Genomic DNA, 22,333 nt, shown 5'->3' on the forward strand with positions numbered 1-22,333 from the left:
CCTTCTCAAAGGGACTGATTAAAAGGCCCTTAGGTGGAAACTGGGGTCTAATTTATTGTAAAGGTTATGAACAGCAGTAGGGTGTGAAAATTTACAGGCTATGAAATTATTAGACCTACTCTTGTGAGCTTTAAAAGGTTTGAACACGTACCAAAAGATTTCACTTTGTCTATTTTCAGATTAAATTAGACAATTCTCCTCATTATCTTGACCTGTAATAGGTATCATTTGCCTTCACGTTTACTTCCAACAGTATATCTGGCAGTAGTGCACAATGACATTTTTTATCAAATTCAAAATCACATTTGATCGACAGAGTAATAATGTCAGTGTAAAATATTCGAATGATATATGGACAACAGTTTGTTGGGTAGATTTTGGGGAAAAAAGGTTAAAACCTTGGAATATGTTTTTTTCTTAAAACACTCATTGTCTGTGTATTGATCCATCATGGTCCATCTGCAGGATCAAACAGCATATGGAAAGCATATGACGTTATTTCATACAAGAATCAGATGGAAATATTATCGTTTCTCATGACATGTACAAATGTTTGACAAGCTTTACAACTCAGAATAACTAAATGTATACACAGCTATAATACATGTACATGTAGTAATTATTGCTTGGTTGGCTGCCTATCTAGACTAATTACCATTTTTCTATAATGCATAGTCCTGTGGAATGAGGAACTCCATTAAAGAATTGTAATGTGTACTGTACTTTGCAAAAAGGTTAATGTACAGTTGTAAAGGCATGTACGTGTATGGACATTTACATGTATAGTGCAGAATATGCAATAAAAGTAGATTGTAGCCCAATAACACTGTACAGAATAGATTGAACTTTATCAACGTGAAGGAGACAGAGTTCAGTTTGATTATATAAGCCTACATTTATAATCAGGGTTGTATTATTCTTTTTGCTTGGTGTGATGATAAATCGTCTGCACAGAACCAGAAAGGGCATCATCTTAAGAACATTTGAGTTGAATGCTCTTCTATATGCTCCCAGCAGATGAAATATCTTCTGTTCATATACAGAAGTAATCACGATCAGGCCTAATCATGTACAGACGTAGATTTCATTCTTTTACTTCATTTTATTTGAAAATAGGATTATAGAGAAGAGATAAATTTCTATTGCACAGAAGGATGATTCATAATCTTACTCTGTCTTTGGTTGGTATATTGACTTGCTCATAGTGAGTCAAGAAGAAGATCATTATGTACTCATTTGAAACAACAGCCCCTGGGATATCTAGCTGTTTGGTGTATCAATGATATTGAATAAAACATTTTTATGTTCTGACAAAACTGTTATTTCATACCATACTGGTACTACTAAGCACTATTCCTGAATTGATTTATCACTGGAAAAATATGCTTGATTTCTAAAGACATTTACGTATTAGCTGTTAGGGTATGATATTAATTTCCAAATTCAAGGCTACTAAATGAAAACTCTCATACATTCATATTCTTATTTCAAACAGAACTTCTGAAGAATATGGTTCTCATGGTATTGCATTTACCAAAATATAATATTATGTGTTTGGACTTTGTGTTTAGGGCCAGGAGGGCGTTAACTGGTATACTTTAACCCTAAGTTAACGCCCTCCTACTTTTGAACATATGATTTGTGCTTATACATGTACATGTTAATATGAGTTACATGTTCTTCATGTACTATGAATTCAATTATATTCAGTTTATTTCATATCTCTTCATGAACATCAAATAACAATGAAAAGTACAGCAATTTGAAAATATTTGACTATGAAATAATTGAACAGATTTGCTGTGTCATGAACATTATTTCCCCCCCCCCCCCACAATTATTATTCATGAAATGATGGTACCATCTATCCCCATGGGTGTATTCCATTAATTCTATTGGTTTGGAATTCCTACATGTACCTGTTGGACATTGTTGGTGCATGTACGTACCTGTATATTGTTGAAATATCTTCCTATTCAGTTGGGTTCAAAGTCCTACTTCATGTTGAATAAGCCAGCAGAGCTTTAGGAATATATCTTTTGTTCTCTATGATAATAGACTTCAAAATATTTTCATAGAAACCAAATTTACTACCAATACAGGGTATTGGATTGCTTTCATGCATTTTATATACATGTATGATTATCAGATGATACAAAAGGTACCTTTGGGTACCATTATCATTTGTTTTGCAAGAAGGAATTTTTCTGTCACGTTTTAATGATAGACTTGTAGAACAGAAAAGTGCATTCCCCTTACCGTGTTTGCCGCCTTGCCGGTGTAAAGGCCGCAGTATTTTCGGAAGAAAAAATATTAAAAAGTCTGGGTGCGGCATATGCGCAACAACAGTAACAGCACGGATTTGTACATATGGGACTACAATGACTATACCAGTTAATGTACAACAGTACAGGACATTTCTAGAATAACTCTACATATTTTACCGACAATTTTATGTTGCATTGTTGACATGGAGACGAAAATAAACTTCATAACTTATTTTTCAAACAAAATCTACCAGTAGATCTAGATCTAAGTTCGTGCCATTAATTGCATCGCTAAAAGAAGGGACCATTACGGAGCTACTGCACATCTTGACAAAGTCTGCACCAAGTCTATTTTCTTGGTATCCATTTCAGGCAATTTCGTTGTGGTAGGGGTATATACATGTATAGGATACAACATTTCAAAATTGATGAAGATTTTCTAAATTACAATCATTTTTTAAGTAAACTTAGTTTTTTCTGTAAATTTTATAAGAATATTGATGAATTTAGTATCAGGTTGTAGAAAAAATGGTGTTTTATAAGAAAATTATGAATATTTTTGTTTAGTCGCTTTTTTTTTCTGCTATAAAATGTCAAAGTTGGGGGTGCAGCCTATGCAGCGCTGCGGCCTTATCGCTGGCAAATACGGTAATTCCTTCTTGAGTAGAAGTGCAGGTTACCAGATAGGAGTGCTTATCATACATGTACATGTATGATAAGCATTACACAGAAAAGTTATATTTAAAAACAAAAAAGGGCAAGGTGTTTGCTATCATTGATATTCATGCGTAAGTGAAAATTTGTCATGAATTTTCAATCATGTGGCATTACTTTCTTGATTATCTTGTGCTACCCACAACACCCTGGTATGTTATATTTGTGTACATACAAACAATTCCCTTCAGTTTAATACATGCCTTGATTGCCTTCGTGGAATTGCGCATTTGGGGTATATACCCACTGACCAAGCCACCGACCACAGTCAACCACGGTGAATGCCAAGTTCATAATTGCATTTGGTCGTTAATAACCTGTGGTATTTATAGGTATTGTATGGGGCATACTTTCTAATTGGGAAATTGACATTGGTGTTGTGGTGGTGAGAAGGATCGTGAGAAGAATGGTGAGGATTTAGTCCAGTTCTCACTATCCAGTGTAAACTTGTTATAGTAAGTGAGATTAGATCTACTGGCCATAGTGGTCAGTGTCATCATTTTGCTTTCTATTCATACGGTGTAAGAGCATGCATAGGATTGTAGTTAATTGGTCTTTACCATATTGACTATTTTTCATTTTGTCACCAATTGAGAAAATGGAAAATCAGCCCTTACATGTATATCTCCATCACACCCCCAAACTAACTCCGCCCGACTCTAAACCCGCCTATTCTTGGCTAATATAGGGCTCATTTTATTTTGTATTTGTTCTGTAGTCCATATGGTGTTGGTGTCATTGGTGTGACTCACCAAAGAGAGCTGGTATCTCTTTGGTATCACTAAGTGGTTAACATGAGGCTGATGCCCACCCCCCTTCTGATTCTTAGAAGGGCTATATAAAGTGACATTCAAGTTGAAAACATCCACTGACAAATATGATAAAATCCTGAACATATGATCTTTAATAGTCCTATGTCTATTTTTTCTCACTTTAAAATGCATGGGTTTATTTCTAGAAATGTACATCCTGCTCCTGGCCCTGTTTGCACCATTCTGCCAGGCACACAATACACTTGTGACGTTTCATTGAGGTTTAGAGAGAAAAGTGGTATATTCCAGTTCCATTGTCCCACTTCTATTTTACATGACAATACAAGGTGCATAGCTTCTTACACATACAAAGAAAGGCAAGGTTAAATGAGGCATGATAAAAGATGAATCAGATTCTTAAACAAATATGGTCAATGATCCTTCTGATTTAAAAAGGTGGACATGATTTGATTTGGTTTATCTAGTACAATTACATTGAAACACAAGAAGTGAAAAGAAATGTGACTTTTACAGCAAGAGCCATGAGAGCTACTAGTTGGCCTATAAAGATAATCCCAATGGCATCTTCGAGTGAGTTAAATGTGAATTTTTGTTGAAATAATCCTATATTACTATACAAATCCTAAGCAGTAATTATGAACAAAGATTATCACCATGCCTACATACTTTACATGTTTGTCATTGTCTTCCTGGAAAAAACAGTTAACCCTGTACCACGAGGCTCTTCCTTCCCATAAAGTTGAATAGAGGGTATACGTAATAGTTGAATTGGTATTATTATGTAGGAATACTGGCATGGCTGATGTTTTCCCTTTAAGCTGTTGAGTTGTAACCTGTAAGGGTGTATCTAGTATGGTCATCATCACTATAGCCATACCATGACTGTGACTGTTCCAGGGGATCTTGGGAGTCACGCTGAACCCTGGACACCCATCGGTCACTATGTGAGGACAGATGACCATACAGTCATACCTTCTTCTTTAGAAATGAGATTAAAACTTTATTAGAGAGAAAAGAAAAAAAAACTTAAGACGTATGGTGTCGTATAAGTTTGCTCTGCTATGTGTCATTTATTGCATAGTTAACAGTAAATTCAATAATTTTTTCCAATTAATGTTATATTCTTCAACTTTCTCTGTGTTGCCCTGTTTTTTCTTCTTCTGGGGGGGGGGGGGGGTACTGTTTACTCATTTTCTAAGTTGTGATAAAGTTAAGGAGATATTTCTGTTTCTGATCTTTTTGTTTGTTCCAACCTCTAAAAGTTGAAATCATGTTTGCCTTTCCTATCCTGAGATACGAATCAAAAACAAAGTGTTTTAGCTTTTTCATAATAAAATATCATTTTGACATATTGCTTCTCATTAAAAGGAATGCTATTGAAAAATTCATGAAAAAAAAAAATGAGATCAAAGCATTGCAAATCGCTGTAGTGTAGGCAGAACCAGATACATGTAGGATCATGAATCTTGATTGGATTAATCTTGTTTTGATCATGCATGTATCCTCTTCATGTAGTTTGTTTTGGGAGCAATGTTTATGGTATGAAACTGATACTTGTGTCACGTATTCATCTTCATTTATCATGCCATCACTCAGTAATAAAGACCTCTTAGTTGCGATCTTTTTTTTTTCTTTCCCTGTTCTTCTATTTGTGGAGCCCATATACTCCTTTCCATATTTTGTTTTCTTTCTTCAACAGTGTTCAAAGTATTACATTTCTGCATAGTATACAAAGTACTTACAAATATTGTAGAAAATATAGAGAGTCCACTGAACAGAAAAAAAATTACACAACATCACATGTAAATTTGTTGTTATAATATTACACAGACACTAGTTGAAGCATGTGTTTTGTGAATTGATTTGAATCTCTTTTTATTTTACTCCCTCTTTGCAATTCTCTTACTTATTGATTGCTGTTTTTCATTTTGTCTTTCTTTTTGGCTTACATCTAGTTTGCTTGACTGAATTCTTATTTTCATGTTTTTGACCTGACATTTCAAGAGTGATTCTATTGAGTAAGATTCAGAAAGAAAGAGAGATCAACCCTCGGTAATAAGTAGCATGTGAATGCCACATCGGGTTACCATAGCAACTAGCTGGAATCATCCATGCTACATATATTTAAGATATATTAGTATGATATGCTGTAATCAAGATTTGATTGCAGCATATGGCCTGTAAACCCTGCTCATTAAGTGGGTCCTAGCTTGCCCAATCAATATGTTTACATCATGGAGGATATTTAGATATGAACAAAGAGAACTACCTGTACATGCTGCCCTTGCCTCTGACTCTATTTGATTGTTTTTGACTCATAAACCTTTATGAAGCATTTATTTTGGTGCATAGCAAACTACATGATAACATTTCCTCTTCTTTTTATCTTTGTGTGGCTTTGAAGTGAAAAGGATTGATTTTAAATATAGAATGGATTACTTTCTGTACATTTATATTTCTTGAAAGATGTCAAGTACTCTAGCATCTACATGTATGCAATGGAAACTACTACTGCAGTAGTTTGAGTCTTGATCAAATTTCATGATAGGTACTCATTTTAAAATTTGATAATGCAATTGTTCAACATCACTTTTAAAGAGGTTAGTTATTTTTTAAAAGTGAAATGAATAATTTCAGCTGTAAAGAGGCATGTCCCTAGCATGAATTACTTTTAAAAATGCTAAAAATTCAAAGTGAACTGATTTATCCCTCAGTTTGTTAAAGGATGATTTGTTGCCATAGCCAGAAATGCGTTTCTTGGAGAAACGTAGCCAAGAATATTCTTGTCTGGTCTGGGTGGAATTGCATCATATTTAGAGATGAGCTGTAACCACTTAGAATGATTATCAATTTATTAAAGAGCTGCGATTTTTGCAGTAGAATACTCTCCAACATGCCCATGGAATTAAGACCAAATCCTTAGCCCTAGCTGTTGAAGCTTAACTCTACTCAGTTTATAGAAACATGATTCATTGGTAGGCGTATTGAGTTCAGTTAGAATCCCTGTTTCCTCTGATTTCAACCCAAATCTGGGATTGCGATACGTCGTGATTGGTTGTCTACTTGTTCCTCTGATGAGATCACGCAAGGGGGCTGGCTGGTGGGAGCTTCTTAGATCAAATACACCCTCTGATCTTAGGGAGAGGGGGTAGTGGGTTCATAAAGGGTACGTACATATGAACATCATAGGTACATAATGTACATAACCCCATACTTTGACACAACTTTAAATCTTCAAATTGAGATAACAAAAATTCTATTATGAGGTATTTACATTCAATGAAAAAAATAAGCTCAAAACATTTTTATGTTAATATTTTATTGGTTAATAACTTTTTATATATTTTATGTGGTGTCTTATGAGTGATAAAACTATTTCCAATTTGTAGCAAAAATATTCTTCATGTCGCTTCCGATTGGATGATAAAACACCTGTATACCGGTAGCCTACAGTGTACATTATTTGCACTATTGATGTGCCGCAAAGCGGTACCCAAATTTGAATCTTGTTATGTCTAGAATCTGCGAAAAATAAACAATTATAATGCCTTGGGTTGCCATTGAAAATTTGGAATGGATAACTCAGTAAACACGCACAGTATTCAAAGGTATATTAAATACATTTAATCTTTGTTAAAAAAATATAATTTACAATTTTGAATTTTGAATCCTGCTTTTTATTCAAAAGTTCAATAAGTTTGGATTGAAACATGAAGGTGTCACAGACTATGCCTACTTCACTTGAAAATGACTTGAAAGTAGACAAGTTGTTTCTTAGCTCATAATTCATATTATGTACATGTACACCTATTCATCTTGACATAATCTCAGAGCAATAATTAGTAACCCCCAAAGGAGAGCAAGTTTTAAATCTTTTAATACAGGTTCTCTAGCAGTTTAAAATATTTTAAAAGAAATCATCTGGGTCATTGACCATCAAGATGATCCAAGAAAAATAGACATTTGACCAAATCCATGGTGGCCTTGTTCCGTAATATGTTTAAAAGCTTCTGTTTATTATTGGTTGACCACAGAATAATTGATAATTTACGTTGGCTTTCCCTTTAAGACCCGTGGACATAATTTATGAGCGGGCATATTTGCGAGCAGTGCTAGCTGACTGAGCAGGGGTTTCCGAATATCATAATTTACGTGACTCATATTGATGTTGTGGGGGAACTTTGGACTGCCGACAGGACAGGCAGGTTCAGCTAGGAGCGACTTAACATTTATGATTTTGGGGAATCATGGGCAAAATTAAAAGGTCATGAGTTACCGTGGAAATTAATATTTAGGATGAGCCAGAGTGGGAGTAGGGGATAAGATTATCAAGGGAGGGGAGAAGGGGTGGTTCGTTAAGCCAACATGCTGAAATAAACATAAAAACTTTATACAAGTAATGCTAATCAAGTGAATGTCATAGGGTATACCCTTTACCTTCTTCAATGTATGTACATGTAGATAGAGTCAAGTCATCTTCATCGTTATTCTACCTATCAACCTCAGCAGATTTTAGCAACCTTCAGTCCACACAAATTGCTGTAAAAATCTGTTATGAAATCAACATAATTGAAATATAATTGAACAAAATTAGTCATGAAATTTGAATGAAAAACATTATGTAATTGACTATTCTCTGCTATAAATGCAATGATTTGACACAAGCTTTAAATGAAGTCTGCTTTTCAGACTATAAATTTGTAATAAATTTCTCCCACCACAATGTTTGCCTGAAAATTGATATAAATGATTGCAATATATACTACCTCATCTGTGGTATCATGACAGTCAGGACTATAGATACAAACAAAGAAAGATTAGAATAGAATGCTTGCCTTCTCATTGCCCTTATGGATAACTACATTGACTGACAGACAGACTGACTGACAGACATGTCTTGCCTATATAGTCTTGGTCGATAGACACTTGAGATGCAATGTCTCCGTGCTATGGAATAATGAAGAAGACATTGTTGGAAAATTCGAAATCACATGAATGAATAAACATGTATGAAAATACAAAATGTGCACAAGAAAGTTCCTACATAAAATATTAAGATGCACTAGGAGTGTCCAATTCAAGCTTTCATTCTCATTATATTTTGAAAATGGTATAGTGAAATGCGGAATAAAATGAAAATTCATAGCTGTGTGGATTTTTCTTGCTTATTTTGATATATGCAAGTTTCTTTGGTTACAGCTAGACACTCCAAAACACATTCCTTTTGTTACATTGCCATCAAATTTCCCTGCATAAGTTCAAAAGTTTGTTAGAACTCCACTTTTACTTCTTGAAAAATCTTTTGCCAACATTTATAGTTTGTTTAAAACTTGTGTTTTGTTTATTATAATTGATCCTATTATTTATCAAACAAACACATGTCAAACCTATTTGTATCACTCTAGTACTAGCACGTGCCTAATGTAGAGTCATTAATAACCAGAATTGACCTGGGACTGTGTACTTGTTGATGGTAGACTAGTTGTGGTTTTGACTCATCCTGTTTCCTCTATAGCTGGAAGAGCCTGTAGTAAACTATGGTGGCCCTGAAGGGACATCGCGAATAGACTAAATCGTGAAAAATATGCGATAAAATTCACGATATCGTCAATTTTATCGCATATTTTTCACGAAGAAATTCACGAAATTGACGATATCGTGAACTTTATCGTGAATTTTTCACGATGAAATTGACGATATCGTGAATTTTATCGTGAAAAGTTCACGATATAAAGTTCACGATATCGTCAATTTTATCGTGTACTCTATCGTGTACTCTATCGTGTACTCTCCTGACGGGCGCTTCGTAAACAAAACCAGCCCTAGCTGGGGGAGACAGAGAGAAGGAAAAAAGGGAAAGGGAAAGAGAAGATAAAAGGAAAGAAAGAATAATAAGAAGAAAAGAGGGAAACGGGGGGGGGGGGGGGGGGGCGAAGGGCTCTTGCCTCCTCCTCACTCCCCCCCCCCCCCTCCCCGCCAAAAAATAAATCAGAGAGAAGGAAAAAAGGGAAAGGGAAAGAGCAGATAAAAGGAAAGAAAGAATAATAAGAAGAAAAGAGGGAAACGGGGGGGGGGGGGGGGGCGAAGGACTCTTGCCTCCTCCTCACTCCCCCCCCCCCCCCTCCCCGCCAAAAAATAAATCAGAGAGAGAGAGAGAAGGGAAAGGGAAAGGGAAAGAGAAGATAAAAGGAAAGAAAGAAGAGGAAGAAGAAGAAAAGAGGGAAACGGGGGCAAAGGGCTTTTGCCTCGTCCCCCCGCCCCCCGCCAAAAAATAAATAAGAGAGAGAGAGAGAAGGAAAGGGAAAGAGAAGAAAGAAAGAGAAAAACGAAAAAGAGGGAGAATAGGAAAGAAAGGAAAAGAAAGAAAAAAAAGGAGGCAAGAGCCCTTCGCCCCTGTTTCCCTCTTTTCTTATTCTTTTTCCTCTTCTTTCTTTCCTTTTATATTTTCTTTCCCTCTCCCTTCTCTTTCCCTTTATGGCGGGAGGGGGGAGGGGGAGGTAAGAGCCTTTCGCCCTTCCCCCGTTTCCCTCTTTCCGTCTTCTTCTTCTTTCTTTCCTTTTATATTTTCTTTCCCTTTCCCTTTCCCTTCTCTCTCTATCTCTCTCTCTCTCTCTCCTATTTATTTGTTGGCGCGGGAGGGGGGAGGAGGCAAGAGCCCCTCTTTTCTTCTTATTCTTCTTCCTTTCCTTTTTTATTCTCTTTCCTTTTCCCTTCTCTCTCTCTCTCTCTCTTATTTATTTTTTGGGCGGGGGGGATGCAAGAGCCCTTCGCCCCCGTTTCCCTCTTTTCTTCTTCTTCTTCTTCCTCTTCTTTCTTTCCTTTTATCTTCTCTTTCCCTTTCCCTTTCCCTTCTCTCTCTATCTCTTATTTATTTTTTTGGCGGGGGGTGGGGAGGGAGGAGGCAAGAGCCCTTCGCCCTTCCCCCGTTTCCCTCTTTCCTTCTTATTCCTCTTCTTTCTTTCCTTTTATATTTTCTTTCCCTTTCCCTTCTCTTTCTTATTTATTTTTGGCGGGGAGGGGGGGGGGGGAGGAGGCAAGAGCCCTTCGCCCTTCCCCTGTTTCCCTCTTATTCCTCTTCTTTCTTTCCCTTTCCCTTCTCTCTCTCTCTCTCTCTCTCTCGCTCTTATTTATTTTTTTGGCGGGGGGGGGGAGGTAAGAGCCTTTCGTCCTTCCCCCGTTTCCCTCTTTCCTTCTTCCTCTTCTTTCTTTCCTTTTATATTTTCTTTCCCTTTCCCTTTCCCTTCTCTCCTTATTTATTTTTTGGCGGGGGGGGGGGGGAGTGAGGAGGAGGCAAGAGCCCTTCGCCCCCCCCCCGTTTCCCTCTTTTCTTCTTATTATTCTTTCTTTCCTTTTATCTTCTCTTTCCCTTTCCCTTTTTTCCTTCTCTCTGTCTCCCCCAGCTAGGGCTGGTTTTGTTTACGAAGCGCCCGTCAGGAGAGTACACGATAAAATTGACGATATCGTGAACTTTATATCGTGAACTTTTCACGATAAAATTCACGATATCGTCAATTTCATCGTGAAAAGTTCACGATAAAGTTCACGATATCGTCAATTTCGTGAATTTCTTCGTGAAAAATATGCGATAAAATTGACGATATCGTGAATTTTATCGCATTTTTTCACGATTTAGTCTATTCGCGATGTCCCTTCAGGGCCACCATAGTAAACAAACGTCTCCAGCATCGCTCATCTCCTCAACATCTAGTAGATCAGACCTGGTCCTATACATGTACATCCTTGGCGACGGGACAACGTTACTTGTTTCTCTATAGATCTGTTTGTAGTATACATGTACACTTCTAAAGAGTTCTAGAGTGATCTGTGTGGATATTTTGCAGTTGATATCAAGATCACAGTTTTTCAATCAAGCACTGATCTCCTAAAGATCTCAACTAGCATCTGCATCGTACCCAGTCTCAATACATTCTAGGCAGCTGTTGAACTTCTCTGTGTCAGCCATCTTTCATTGTTTTATTTGTCTATACGTTCAGTACATGAAACCATCGTTCTTCGTGATCTGTGCAGATCCATGAACTCTGTAATTAGTTCTGTTTGATTTATGTTGGGATTGCAAGTTTTCATTGGAGCTCCTCTTCAGACAATGTTGTTGTGAAAGCCCCAATATTTGAGTATCATAAAGGCCTCATCCATGCCATTCAGCAATCGGTCCATCTGTCAAATTTGAAATATGCAGGCCTATCCTCGGTGACATGTTGAAAACTTTGAAAGTTCTGATTACTTGTGTATCACTTCTTTTAAATTGGAATCTTTCATTCTATGAGTCATTGAGTTTTGTGTACAAGGGTCTGAGATAGAAACCCAGTCTGTAGAAGGATTGATAACTGATATTCGAGGACCCAGGAGAACAATTGGACATTAGATAGTTTGTGTTTATTTGTTTATAATGTAATTGATGTTTGGCCTCAATCATACTACATCTTCAAACATCACCCTTATTGTGCCATTGTTACATTATTCAGCTAGTGCACATTATATAATCATAGGATTAATGTTCCTGGGCATGCAGTCAAGGTAGGCCACAAAGACGGTGATAAGCCTGTCCTTTATCTCTGCTTTGCTCTTGCTTTGTTTAGACCTTACTTCAAACTTCCTGCATTCGTTCTCACAGATCTCTACAATAGGGCCCCAAATCAGCGAACCAATGCCATAGATACGCACACTCGATCTACTGAATCTCTAATAGGATCAAAGAAACCTTAGTCGGAAGTAATCGCATCATTTAGGTGTGCCGCTTTGGACATGTTCTCAAGAAAGCTCCGAGACATACATGTAATTCTTGGCATGTGCGTCTATATAGGTTTATATTATTCTGCAATATTATCGGAAGGCACATTCTAGAGAGAGAGAGAGAGAGAGAGTGGTATCCACAATACGGACTTGTTTATATCGCCTGTTTTCTTAATTGATACTTGATTGTACTAGGAAGTATACAGGATATTGGTGTGAACATGCAGACCTACATTGTCTTCCTGCTAATTAGACGAGCAAAACATTGCTGAGAAAGGACAAACAATTTTTGATCCATTGGTAATTCTGGCTTTGACCTTCATGGTTGTGGATATTCATGTAGCTGTGCATGAAGAACCTTTGAATTTAAATGGCATCATATTCATGTCTGATCGTACAGATTGTTCAGAATTGTTCTCATGAGACCTGCTCTTTATACTATCTGTCGTATCTTGTAAAGAAGTAATACCGAATGATGTTCTTCAATTTCAGCTGTGCTGTTTGACATTTTGGACGTGTATACTTCTGCAAATGCAATCGCGTAAATTGCACAGAAGGAATGATCATACAAGTCAGCCCTTTATGTTTTATTCATGTGTGCATAAAAGTGTAGTCACATACTGCACATGACGTCGTTGATGTATCGCGACCGACCGACCGACCGGGCTAGCTATGTATGCTGATCTGTCAGTACATCACTAGTGACTCCATACACAGCTGTCAGTAGCACTCACAGGCTTCATATGGAAGTCTGGATGCTGTTGCTCTACTGTCTTCACTAGATGCTGAAAGGCAGTTAGTCACATGGGATTATAGTGGATCTGTTGGAATACATGCTATCCTATAAATACTTTAGGAATAGAACATACTGTATGGTGTATATAGAGTTGTTGAATTGGAAAGCTGGTCAGTGAGGACCATCTCATTATTTCCCTACTGAGTGGACATTGATGTAGGTGGTCAGTGAAGACCGTTTCATTATTCCTGTACTGAGTGGATATTGATTTAGGAAACATGTCGTCATCAGATGAAGAAATGTCTGAAAATGATTTTGAGTGGTAAGTCTTGAATGGTTGTAATGGCTAGGTTGGGAAAGAATTGACTTTGTTAGCACATTGTCTTCAATGATTACACCGTGGTAATCACTACACATTCCTGTGTATATGAAAGCAGACTTTTAAATAATGTTTTTGTTTTGTCCGACAGTATGATAATGTGTAATAATGTGTGGTAGGAAGATCTTTATTCAAATCTGAACTACGTAATATGTTTTCAAAAGTTTACCAAGTGTTATTAATTTACATCCTCTGCTGAGTGTCAGAAAGGTACTTGTATAAAATGATTTCACAACCTTCTGGCTCAAGCTGATGACATGTAACTCTCTTGTCAAGCCTTTTTTTGTAATTTCGTATTAAAGTGTTTTTCTTACATTGTTTGTTGTATTGTGTTATACATGTACATGTATGTCTAAATGCAAATACATGTAGAAATTAAAAACAAGGTTCCATCCAATCATACAACTTATTCCCATTCCTATAGCGAGATATCTCCATGCTCCTTTTGATTTGTTTGACAAATTTTCAGATCGTTTGCCAAAATTTGTCTCACATTTTACAGTCAGTTTCTAACAGGAGTTGTACACTGTAAAGCCAGAACAATTTGCCACTTGAAATGATTGAAAATTGCTAATTTGTTTAATTGTTTCAGCTGTGATTCACTCATTTCATGGCTTATATTTTCATGATCTCAAGCTCTTGTGCAATTTGCCTATAACAGTTTTTGCATTATAATATAAGCATTAAATACAGAATTTCAAAAACAAATATTCATTAATTTCTTTTTTGGTTGTATTATTGCTCATTTCAGGTGCTGGGACCTGGCTGACATCAACATGTCCACTGCAGTAACAGCCAGTCGTAACCCAAGCGGCAGTGAGAAGTCTACCATCAGCTCCAATGTACGCAAGCTACGGCATCTCTTTGAGGAGCAGTCTACCACCACTGGCAAGCCTCCACCTGCCCCAAGACTAGTCAAGACAACCGATAACATCAATGCCAACACCACAACTAGCAATGCTAGCAATGCAGCCAAGTCCTCACTGTCTGGGGTTGTACTACGGCACAAAGAATCAAAGTCAGTACATGGTCGTCCAAGACCTGCCAGCAATGAGTATAATGTAAACGTTCAACAGCGACTAAGCGGGGACTTTACAGGTGTACCGGTGAAAGGCTCAGGGGAGGGTAGTGGAGATGACCCAAGGAAGAGGTTCACAAATGTCCTCAAGAAGTTTGAGGCTGCGAGTAGCCCTCCTATCCAACGCAGGGCAACAACAGGTCCCAGAAGGACCAGTAGTAGCCCACCTACAAGTCCTCCGGTCTTCAAGAAACGCATCCATGAAAATGTGGACAGATCTGGAGAGCCGTTTGGGGTTGGTATCCGCAGGGACTCTGAGTCAGAGGTATTCGAATCCGATGACAATGTATCACATTCCGCTTCAAATGGTGATGAAGTAATAAATTCAAAGTATATACCACCTGTGGCAAATATACCTAGTGAAGACAGATTAAAGGATTCTCTTCCTAAAGCGAATGGAGATGTTAACAGAGATGTAGAAGCTACCAAAGCCATACCAATGGACGTTAGTAATAAGGAGACTGTCGTAGCTGAAGAATCTAAGGTTGTCATGAGGAGAAATCGCTCCTCAAGGCAATCAGAGGATTCCAGTGCTTCCACAAGAAGATGGAGTTTTGGCCAGTCGGCGAGACCATTCTCTCGGGAGTACAGTGATGCAGAGATTCATCATGTAGATCCACCAAAGAAAAAGGAGATGCCTGCCTCAGATATTATTGCAATTAATCGGCCTGATATTGATTATGCAGAAAAGTTGAATGTGGATGTTGAGAGCAGTCGGCGCAAGAATGTTCCAGAGGTGCCATCTAGGAGGTCTAATCACGCCGCTGCTCAAGAAAGAAGCGTAGACACGAAAAAGCCGCAAACACAATCGATTGATGATGAGTATTCAGTTAATGACATTCATGAAGCGTTAAGCCAATCACCATATTCCTCTAAGAACATTCCCAGTAAGACTGAAGACGTTCCCTTTCCAGAAGTCAAAGCACAGAGCCATGAACCTGTAAGAGCTACCGTATCTGGCAAAGTGGAATCAGCAGGACTTGTGGCTGAGCTGAGTTCTGGATCCAAGGAGGAGAGACCTGATATCGTATCTGATCTTCCTTCTGAAGGATCATGCTCATTCCTCTCCCCTACACCCTCTATGGAAGATGATATCTCTAAGAATCGCATCAACCTGACAGCAGAAGCCATCACGTCTGATGTATCTCCTAGGAGTCGTGATGGTGGTGGTGGTCTAATCACCTCTGGTGGTGGTGGTGGTGGTGGTGGAGCTAGTACCGACATCCTTGCCATGGCCATGTCCTTACCAGAGTCAACCCTGGACAGCGATCAAGAAGAAGAAGATGAAGAAGAGAGAAGCGAGGATGACGAACCTCCGCACTTTGAACCGGATGACTCGGACATCACCGATGACTCTGAGGATGCTGTGGGTGGTTACGACCTGATGAATGATAAGGATGATGATGAGGACATTCGTCACGAGCCTGATAGTGCTCGTGGAACTCTAGAGGAGCTTGAGGACTCTGTAGAGGATCAAGGCTATGATACATCATTCAACATTGGAGGGTTCATGCCTGGTGAAACCAGAGCTGGTAGTGATGATGATTCAACGGAACAGTCGTCATCTTCAGGAGAGGAACATTCTCCAGATGATACGGTAAGTGGTCAAAACTCTTTCCTTTTCTTTTAATCAAAACGAGTAGAAGACATGCCATTAAAACAGAACTTTTTGTGGCATGATAATGAGTAACAGCTGTTCATGTGGAAAGAAATTTTGCGATTTGTGAAAATTCATTGCCCGTGTCAGTTATTCACTTCATTCACAACATGAAACTTTCCTGAATCTGAGCCATTCATGATGTTCTCAGAAGTTTTATGTTACCAACATTTCTTGTTTGTAACACTAGTTTGCATAATAGCATTATAGACATTTAGCTGTTCATTTATTCTGGAAATTCATTGATGTACATGTACTTTAAAATAATGTACTTGGATTTTTAAAAATAATAATAAGGAGACCAACCTAAACTCAAATATCAATTTAGGCATGCAATTAATTCCCTAGGTTTCCCTGTATAGAGACCAGTTACCCATTAGACTAACCCAGAGAGATTAAACTGTCTTTGTTTCTGAGAGCAGTAGAAGTGTTATTGACACGCTTGTGTTCTTAACATGGTGATTACAATAGGAAATAATACTAGGACCGCTTTATGACCTTACTGTATCCATGGTTACCACTTTGTAGTGGAAAAGCAGTAAATCATTATATTGTCATGACAGAAAGTGTCCTCTAAAGATTATATTGATAATAAATATATGAAAGTGATAATTTAAAAAAGACATATAGGTTAGCAACGTTAAGAATATCTACTGTAATACTGAGAGATAGGCAGGGCTAAAAAGTAATGGATTGTGGCTGCTACAATGTAAAGATTTTAATTGTTTGAGTTATTGACAGAACTACTTTCATGCACTTACATTTAGGTTTTAATTTTTATGTGCTTTGATTCAAGTTTCATGGGACAGAAACAGGACTAGCTGGCTGGGGAGGGGGGGGGGGGGGAGGCGGAATTGGATGTTGAGAAATTTGTGCATGTACATGGAAAAATATTTATATATATTAGAAAATTTATGAGAAGAGAAGAGAAACTTAATGTCGGTATTTCATCTTTATTGCCCCAGACTTTAAACCAAACTTGCTCTTCTTTGCCCTTCCCCTCACAAATTTAGAGGAAGTAGTTTATAAGATCAAGGATGCATAAACTATCATGTTTCAATATATGTCTGATTTGAGGAGAAGATAAATGGGTTTCACTCAAGTTATGATAGTATCTCCTGGGATCTCAAAGGAAACATGGGATGTGCTATCTATCCTGCAGACTACCTACCCACCATGGTTTCAGACCACTGCTTACTTTATAGCTGAGCACTATAGAATCTTAACCTCATGAAATATATTTTTATAATGTCCTAAAAACTGGCTTGGTTGCCATGCAGCTTAATAGTCACTGTTGCATCTATAGTGAATTCATGAATTATAAGAAAGGCAAGTGTATGTGATGTAAAGTAGAGACCACATTTACTTGCACGTTCGTACGTTGGCCTACATTTTGTTCATCTCATTATTTTTCATATACTTTCAAATGAGCATATAGGAGAACTACATGTCTTTATTACTGTGGTTGGTGCATAAAAGAAGGAAGGAAAGTAATTTATAAACCCAAAAATCAAATACCATAAAACGTAAGTCATGTACGTGTATTTTTGTGAATTAATATAAGAACGACAAACAAAGAAAGGCAAAATATATTATGCGGTTTCACATTCATGTTCATTAAGCTTCATGTGTTCAAGAAAGAACATGTGACTAATGTGAAACCAATATTACAAACCAGTCCTGATTAGTGTATAGAAAGTGCGCATCCAGCCATCTGCAGGGTATACCTCAGTACATGTATTCCCATTCATTTAAAATTACAAATTCCCTTTGTAGTTACGTCTATGTCAGCCCGACACCCCCATGATCCCTTGAGGCTAAACCAGTTTCCTCCCATTCAACCCCACTGCATCACATCATTACTTCATCACACCAATACTTCATCAATGGAATTAACCATTCATCCATTAATCAGGCCATTTAAGGATTTATGAATGTTCATCAAATTGGCAATCAATGGGGCAGGAATCACTTCCGCTTTATTTTTTGAGGCAATGTTTCATTGGTTCTCCTCTTAGTCATACCTGGACCCTGTTTCATAAAACTTGATATCAATAACATGTTACAAGCTACTGTTATAAGCTACTGAAATCAAGGCATCTGATTAGCTGAGAGCTAATTTGTCATAGAAATTTAGCATTTGTTATAGATAAAAAGTTTTATGAAATGGGCCCCAGATCTCAGCAGTGTAGCTACAGAGAGGACAGAGTGAGAGACTGTTTGCCCCTCTCTCAATCAGATAGAAAAACAAAAAGAGATAAAAAGGGAGAAGAAGAACAGCAGGGAGGGGGGCACCGCTTTGAAAAGAAGATGCTGTGACCCCTCCGGAAAGAAGATGCTGTGACCCCTACATCACCCACCCTTTATTTGAACAACCTTTTCAGTTTTCACATTTATTTCTCTAAATAAGTAATGCAAGCCCACCTCCCTCCCCCTTAAATGCCATCATAGCTACCGGGTAGATAATGAATGAGAAATAGCGAGAAGAAAACCAATTTTAGCCAGAGAAAGAACAAGGAGAAAAGAAATTTGGTATTACTAGGCCTACTCGTCCCACATCTACCTAAGATCCATGTTCGATATCGTCTTAATAGAGTCAGAAGGGTTTTAAACTATGAGTTAACACCCTTCTGACTTCCAAAGATACAATTCTATGTTACATGATCAGTCGGCATGCATGCCTTGAGCTAAGCTGAAAGTTAGTCATAGTTTATATGGGGTTAGGTTTGTATTGCACTCATGTTCAAGTCCCTCTCAATTAGAGGCAGTCGGGAGAGAGATGTACACTCATCTATTATCATATGAACATGTCTCAATGACCATGTTCTTGGTCTCTTTGGAGACCGTGTTCATTGCTTTTAGAAAAGAATTTAAATTACATTTTCTCTTATATTTTATGAGTTGTCATTTGTCTCCTTGAGTGTTACATACGCAATGACTGCTGCTTGTAAACTATAGAACTTGAAAGGAGATTAGGTTATAACCAATTTTCATTGGGAAAGAAGAGAATACATACCGATACCGATGACCACATTTGCTCATGTCATACTGCAATACATGGTCAGTATTGAGGAAGTAATCCAAGAAAATAGTAGCTCATATTTACACAGTAGGAAAACTAGGAATGCAACGGTAGCTACTAAATAAATGAACAGTTCTATTACATCATAGGAAATGGTAGCTCCTATTTGCAGAGTAGGACTGCAACGGTAGCAAATACATTAGCATCATGAGCTCCGGCCTCCTGTAATTTGATTATTGTGCTGACATGTACCGTGTACTCTCAAAGATATTACATATATTTATTTCAATGATTATGACTGAATCCTGCTTATAGTCTGTAATATTTATACAGCAAAATGAATTACTTTTCCAAGTCTTTGTTGTCATCATCCTAGTAATCATCGTTATCATTGCGTTTTTCCAGAATTTGTTTTCATGTGCTTGATATTAAGTGGATATCCTGTATTTCCTTTTTGTAATATTTAAATGTAATTTCAGAAAAATGATTCATTGTATTGTTTACATTCAATTATGTTGCAGTTATCTTCACGGAAAAGGGGAAAACCAAAGGTAACAACTTTTTAAAATTACCAAGCAATCAAACATATTTACTTGCTGCTGCTTATGGTATATCATCCTTATAATCTCATAGCATCATATTATATTACTCCAAACTACATGAACCTCTCAAGTAGCTGCAGAATTTTATGAAATTGTTTTGTGAAAAGATTACAACTGTTTCATTATCGCGGTTGTGGGCCCTGAATTTACTTGCCAAATTGTAAGATGAAAGACTAAAATGCTCTGTCTAAAATTTATAGAGAAGTAAGATGTGAATTTTCCTTTCATTATTATTATCAATATTTACTGTTCTCGATAATTTGATAGCACCCTTCAACGCAGGAGTTCCCCTCTGTGTAGATCGACCCTGTACCTGCAGCTCTGTCAAGTGGGAGTTTACCTACATTGGCTGTTGAGGACTTTGCCTTCACTTGAGTTATATTCAAATATGGCAAATATTTAGATTACCGGTAATGATTATTACATTGATAACAGAGGCAGAAACTTAATCTTTATTTTGCTCAATGCATTAACTATTATGCCAAATATAATCTAATGATTAAAAAAACCTTAAAGTCCAATGGTCTGCAGTATTGTGAAGAACCTGTTGTGTTCTTCTGATAACTTGCTAATTTGTCATGCATTTTCGATCACATGCATATTTACAAGTGTGTCATACTTTGAGTATATGGAATGATGGTATTAGTTTGCTTAGAATAAGCATTTCTGAACACACATAGGTGTTGTAAAAAGGTGTGGGTGATGGGGCACAGTAAATTATAACATGTTATAAGTTCAGTAGGTTTCCAGTGGAGGGGAGGGAACATGCCCCCTGTGACTCCCTGGATGTAAGATTTTAAGCTGTTATCATTTTACTAAGTATAAACACATCATGCATGTATGTACAATGTATGGGCTTAGGGAGACTAATATTCATGCCTTAAATAGCAACTAACACAACTGGTGGAGGCTTTAATAGAGACATCTTAGATGTATTAAGCGCTATATAAAAGCGGAATTATTATTATTTTTTTAAACATATATCAGCTTTCATATATGCTCTTTAAAAACAAATTTATTTTAAAGGTTTTAATACATGAACATGGACATGTACATTGTATTTATAAGCTCATGATACAATCATATCTTATTTCAAAATATTTTAGATGCTTGCTGGTAAAAACTTTGTTGAAATCATTATATTGTATTGAAAGGGCAACCATTGTCCATTTCTTTCAAATTTCATGTCCGTGTGGCGATTATTTTTAGAAAAGATTGCTGTGACATTTACAAGTTTACTATATATCTATGAGGTATCTATTCCTCTTGGTTTCATATGTGACTTGCTGAGATATACATGCAGGCATATGTGAACATACTACAGGCATTTATGTTCGTCCCATGCCTTATTGATACCAAAATCCTCTATTTACAGATGTCAATTTATTCCCACTGCTTGTACATTGTATGCAAACACACAATAGCATTCTTCCTGTTTGAAACACCATACTACAAAGGTCTTTTGGATGGAAACGCCCAGAAAGACGACAATATTTAACAATTAAATATTAGCTATTTAGAGAAGGTACAAAGGAGAGATTGTGTGCTTTGGTGCTCCTTAAGAATTGTATAGATATCAAACCCATTATAGTGAACGTTGAAGAGAGGTAGAGAGGGAGGGACTTCCCCCTTTACAACAGGGCATGTTACACAAAATGCACGAGTGCATACAGGTATGTAATAATGAAGATTCCAATTTGGTGGCTCATGTTTTTAAACGTACAAGGAAGTGATTTCTCACACATTAACATTAATTTAAAAATTCTTGTATCTGATTTAAAAAACAAAATTATGCCATTATATTTTGAAAATAATCATACATATCCTGGAAATGGATGACTGTGATAAGCCTCTAAGTTTGATCTTTAGATAAGATTTCTTGGTGGAGTAGGTGTACATGTATGTGTGCGTGGGGGGGGGGGGGCGGCACAGAATTTCTTCATCAGAAGATATTGATGAAATACATCCTGGATATAGATTGTATCAGCTGAGCTGTCAAGAGTAAGATTCGCCCAGGACTAGTGATAATTGAAGTCACATTTGCACTTTTAGCATTGAAGATCAGAGTCCAAATGATTATTTGAACATTTAAAGATTTCTATAAACTGTAATCTAAATTCATTGTCACTGGCCCCATGTATTTTTAAAGGTATTTAACAAAAAAAATCCATCTCATACCTGCTATATTATACATGTACATGTATAATCCATGAACACAATTTTATGTTTATGTTATGATCTTACAAACCATTTTGAACCATGATGATTGCATGTTCCAAGTTTATACTAACTTGAGAAAAACAGGAAAAAGGAGTAATTTCTCACAAAAATTGAATTTTCACCTCACTATCTAC

At 37.1% G+C, this 22,333-nt stretch overlaps 1 protein-coding gene across 3 annotated transcripts in view; it reads left to right on the forward strand.

Annotated features, from left to right (window-relative positions):
* The window catches only part of LOC115919834, a 63,373-nt gene that overhangs the window by 12,148 nt on the left and 28,892 nt on the right, over positions 1-22,333 (forward strand). Inside the window, exons 1-3 of one of the 3 annotated variants that reach the window (XM_030974244.1) lie at positions 12,999-13,563; positions 14,372-16,295; positions 19,899-19,928. In XM_030974244.1, the coding sequence (XP_030830104.1) occupies positions 13,520-13,563; positions 14,372-16,295; positions 19,899-19,928 (1,998 nt within the window). In that variant the 5' untranslated portion in view covers positions 12,999-13,519. Of the gene's footprint in view, positions 1-12,998; positions 13,564-14,371; positions 16,296-19,898; positions 19,929-22,333 lie in introns of those variants that run through there. The other 2 variants (XM_030974246.1, XM_030974245.1) reach the window with 2 other exon arrangements.

This window comes from Strongylocentrotus purpuratus, unplaced genomic scaffold, assembly GCF_000002235.5.
Source record: "Strongylocentrotus purpuratus isolate Spur 01 unplaced genomic scaffold, Spur_5.0 spur5_scaffold_7, whole genome shotgun sequence".
NCBI lineage: Eukaryota > Metazoa > Echinodermata > Echinoidea > Camarodonta > Strongylocentrotidae > Strongylocentrotus > Strongylocentrotus purpuratus.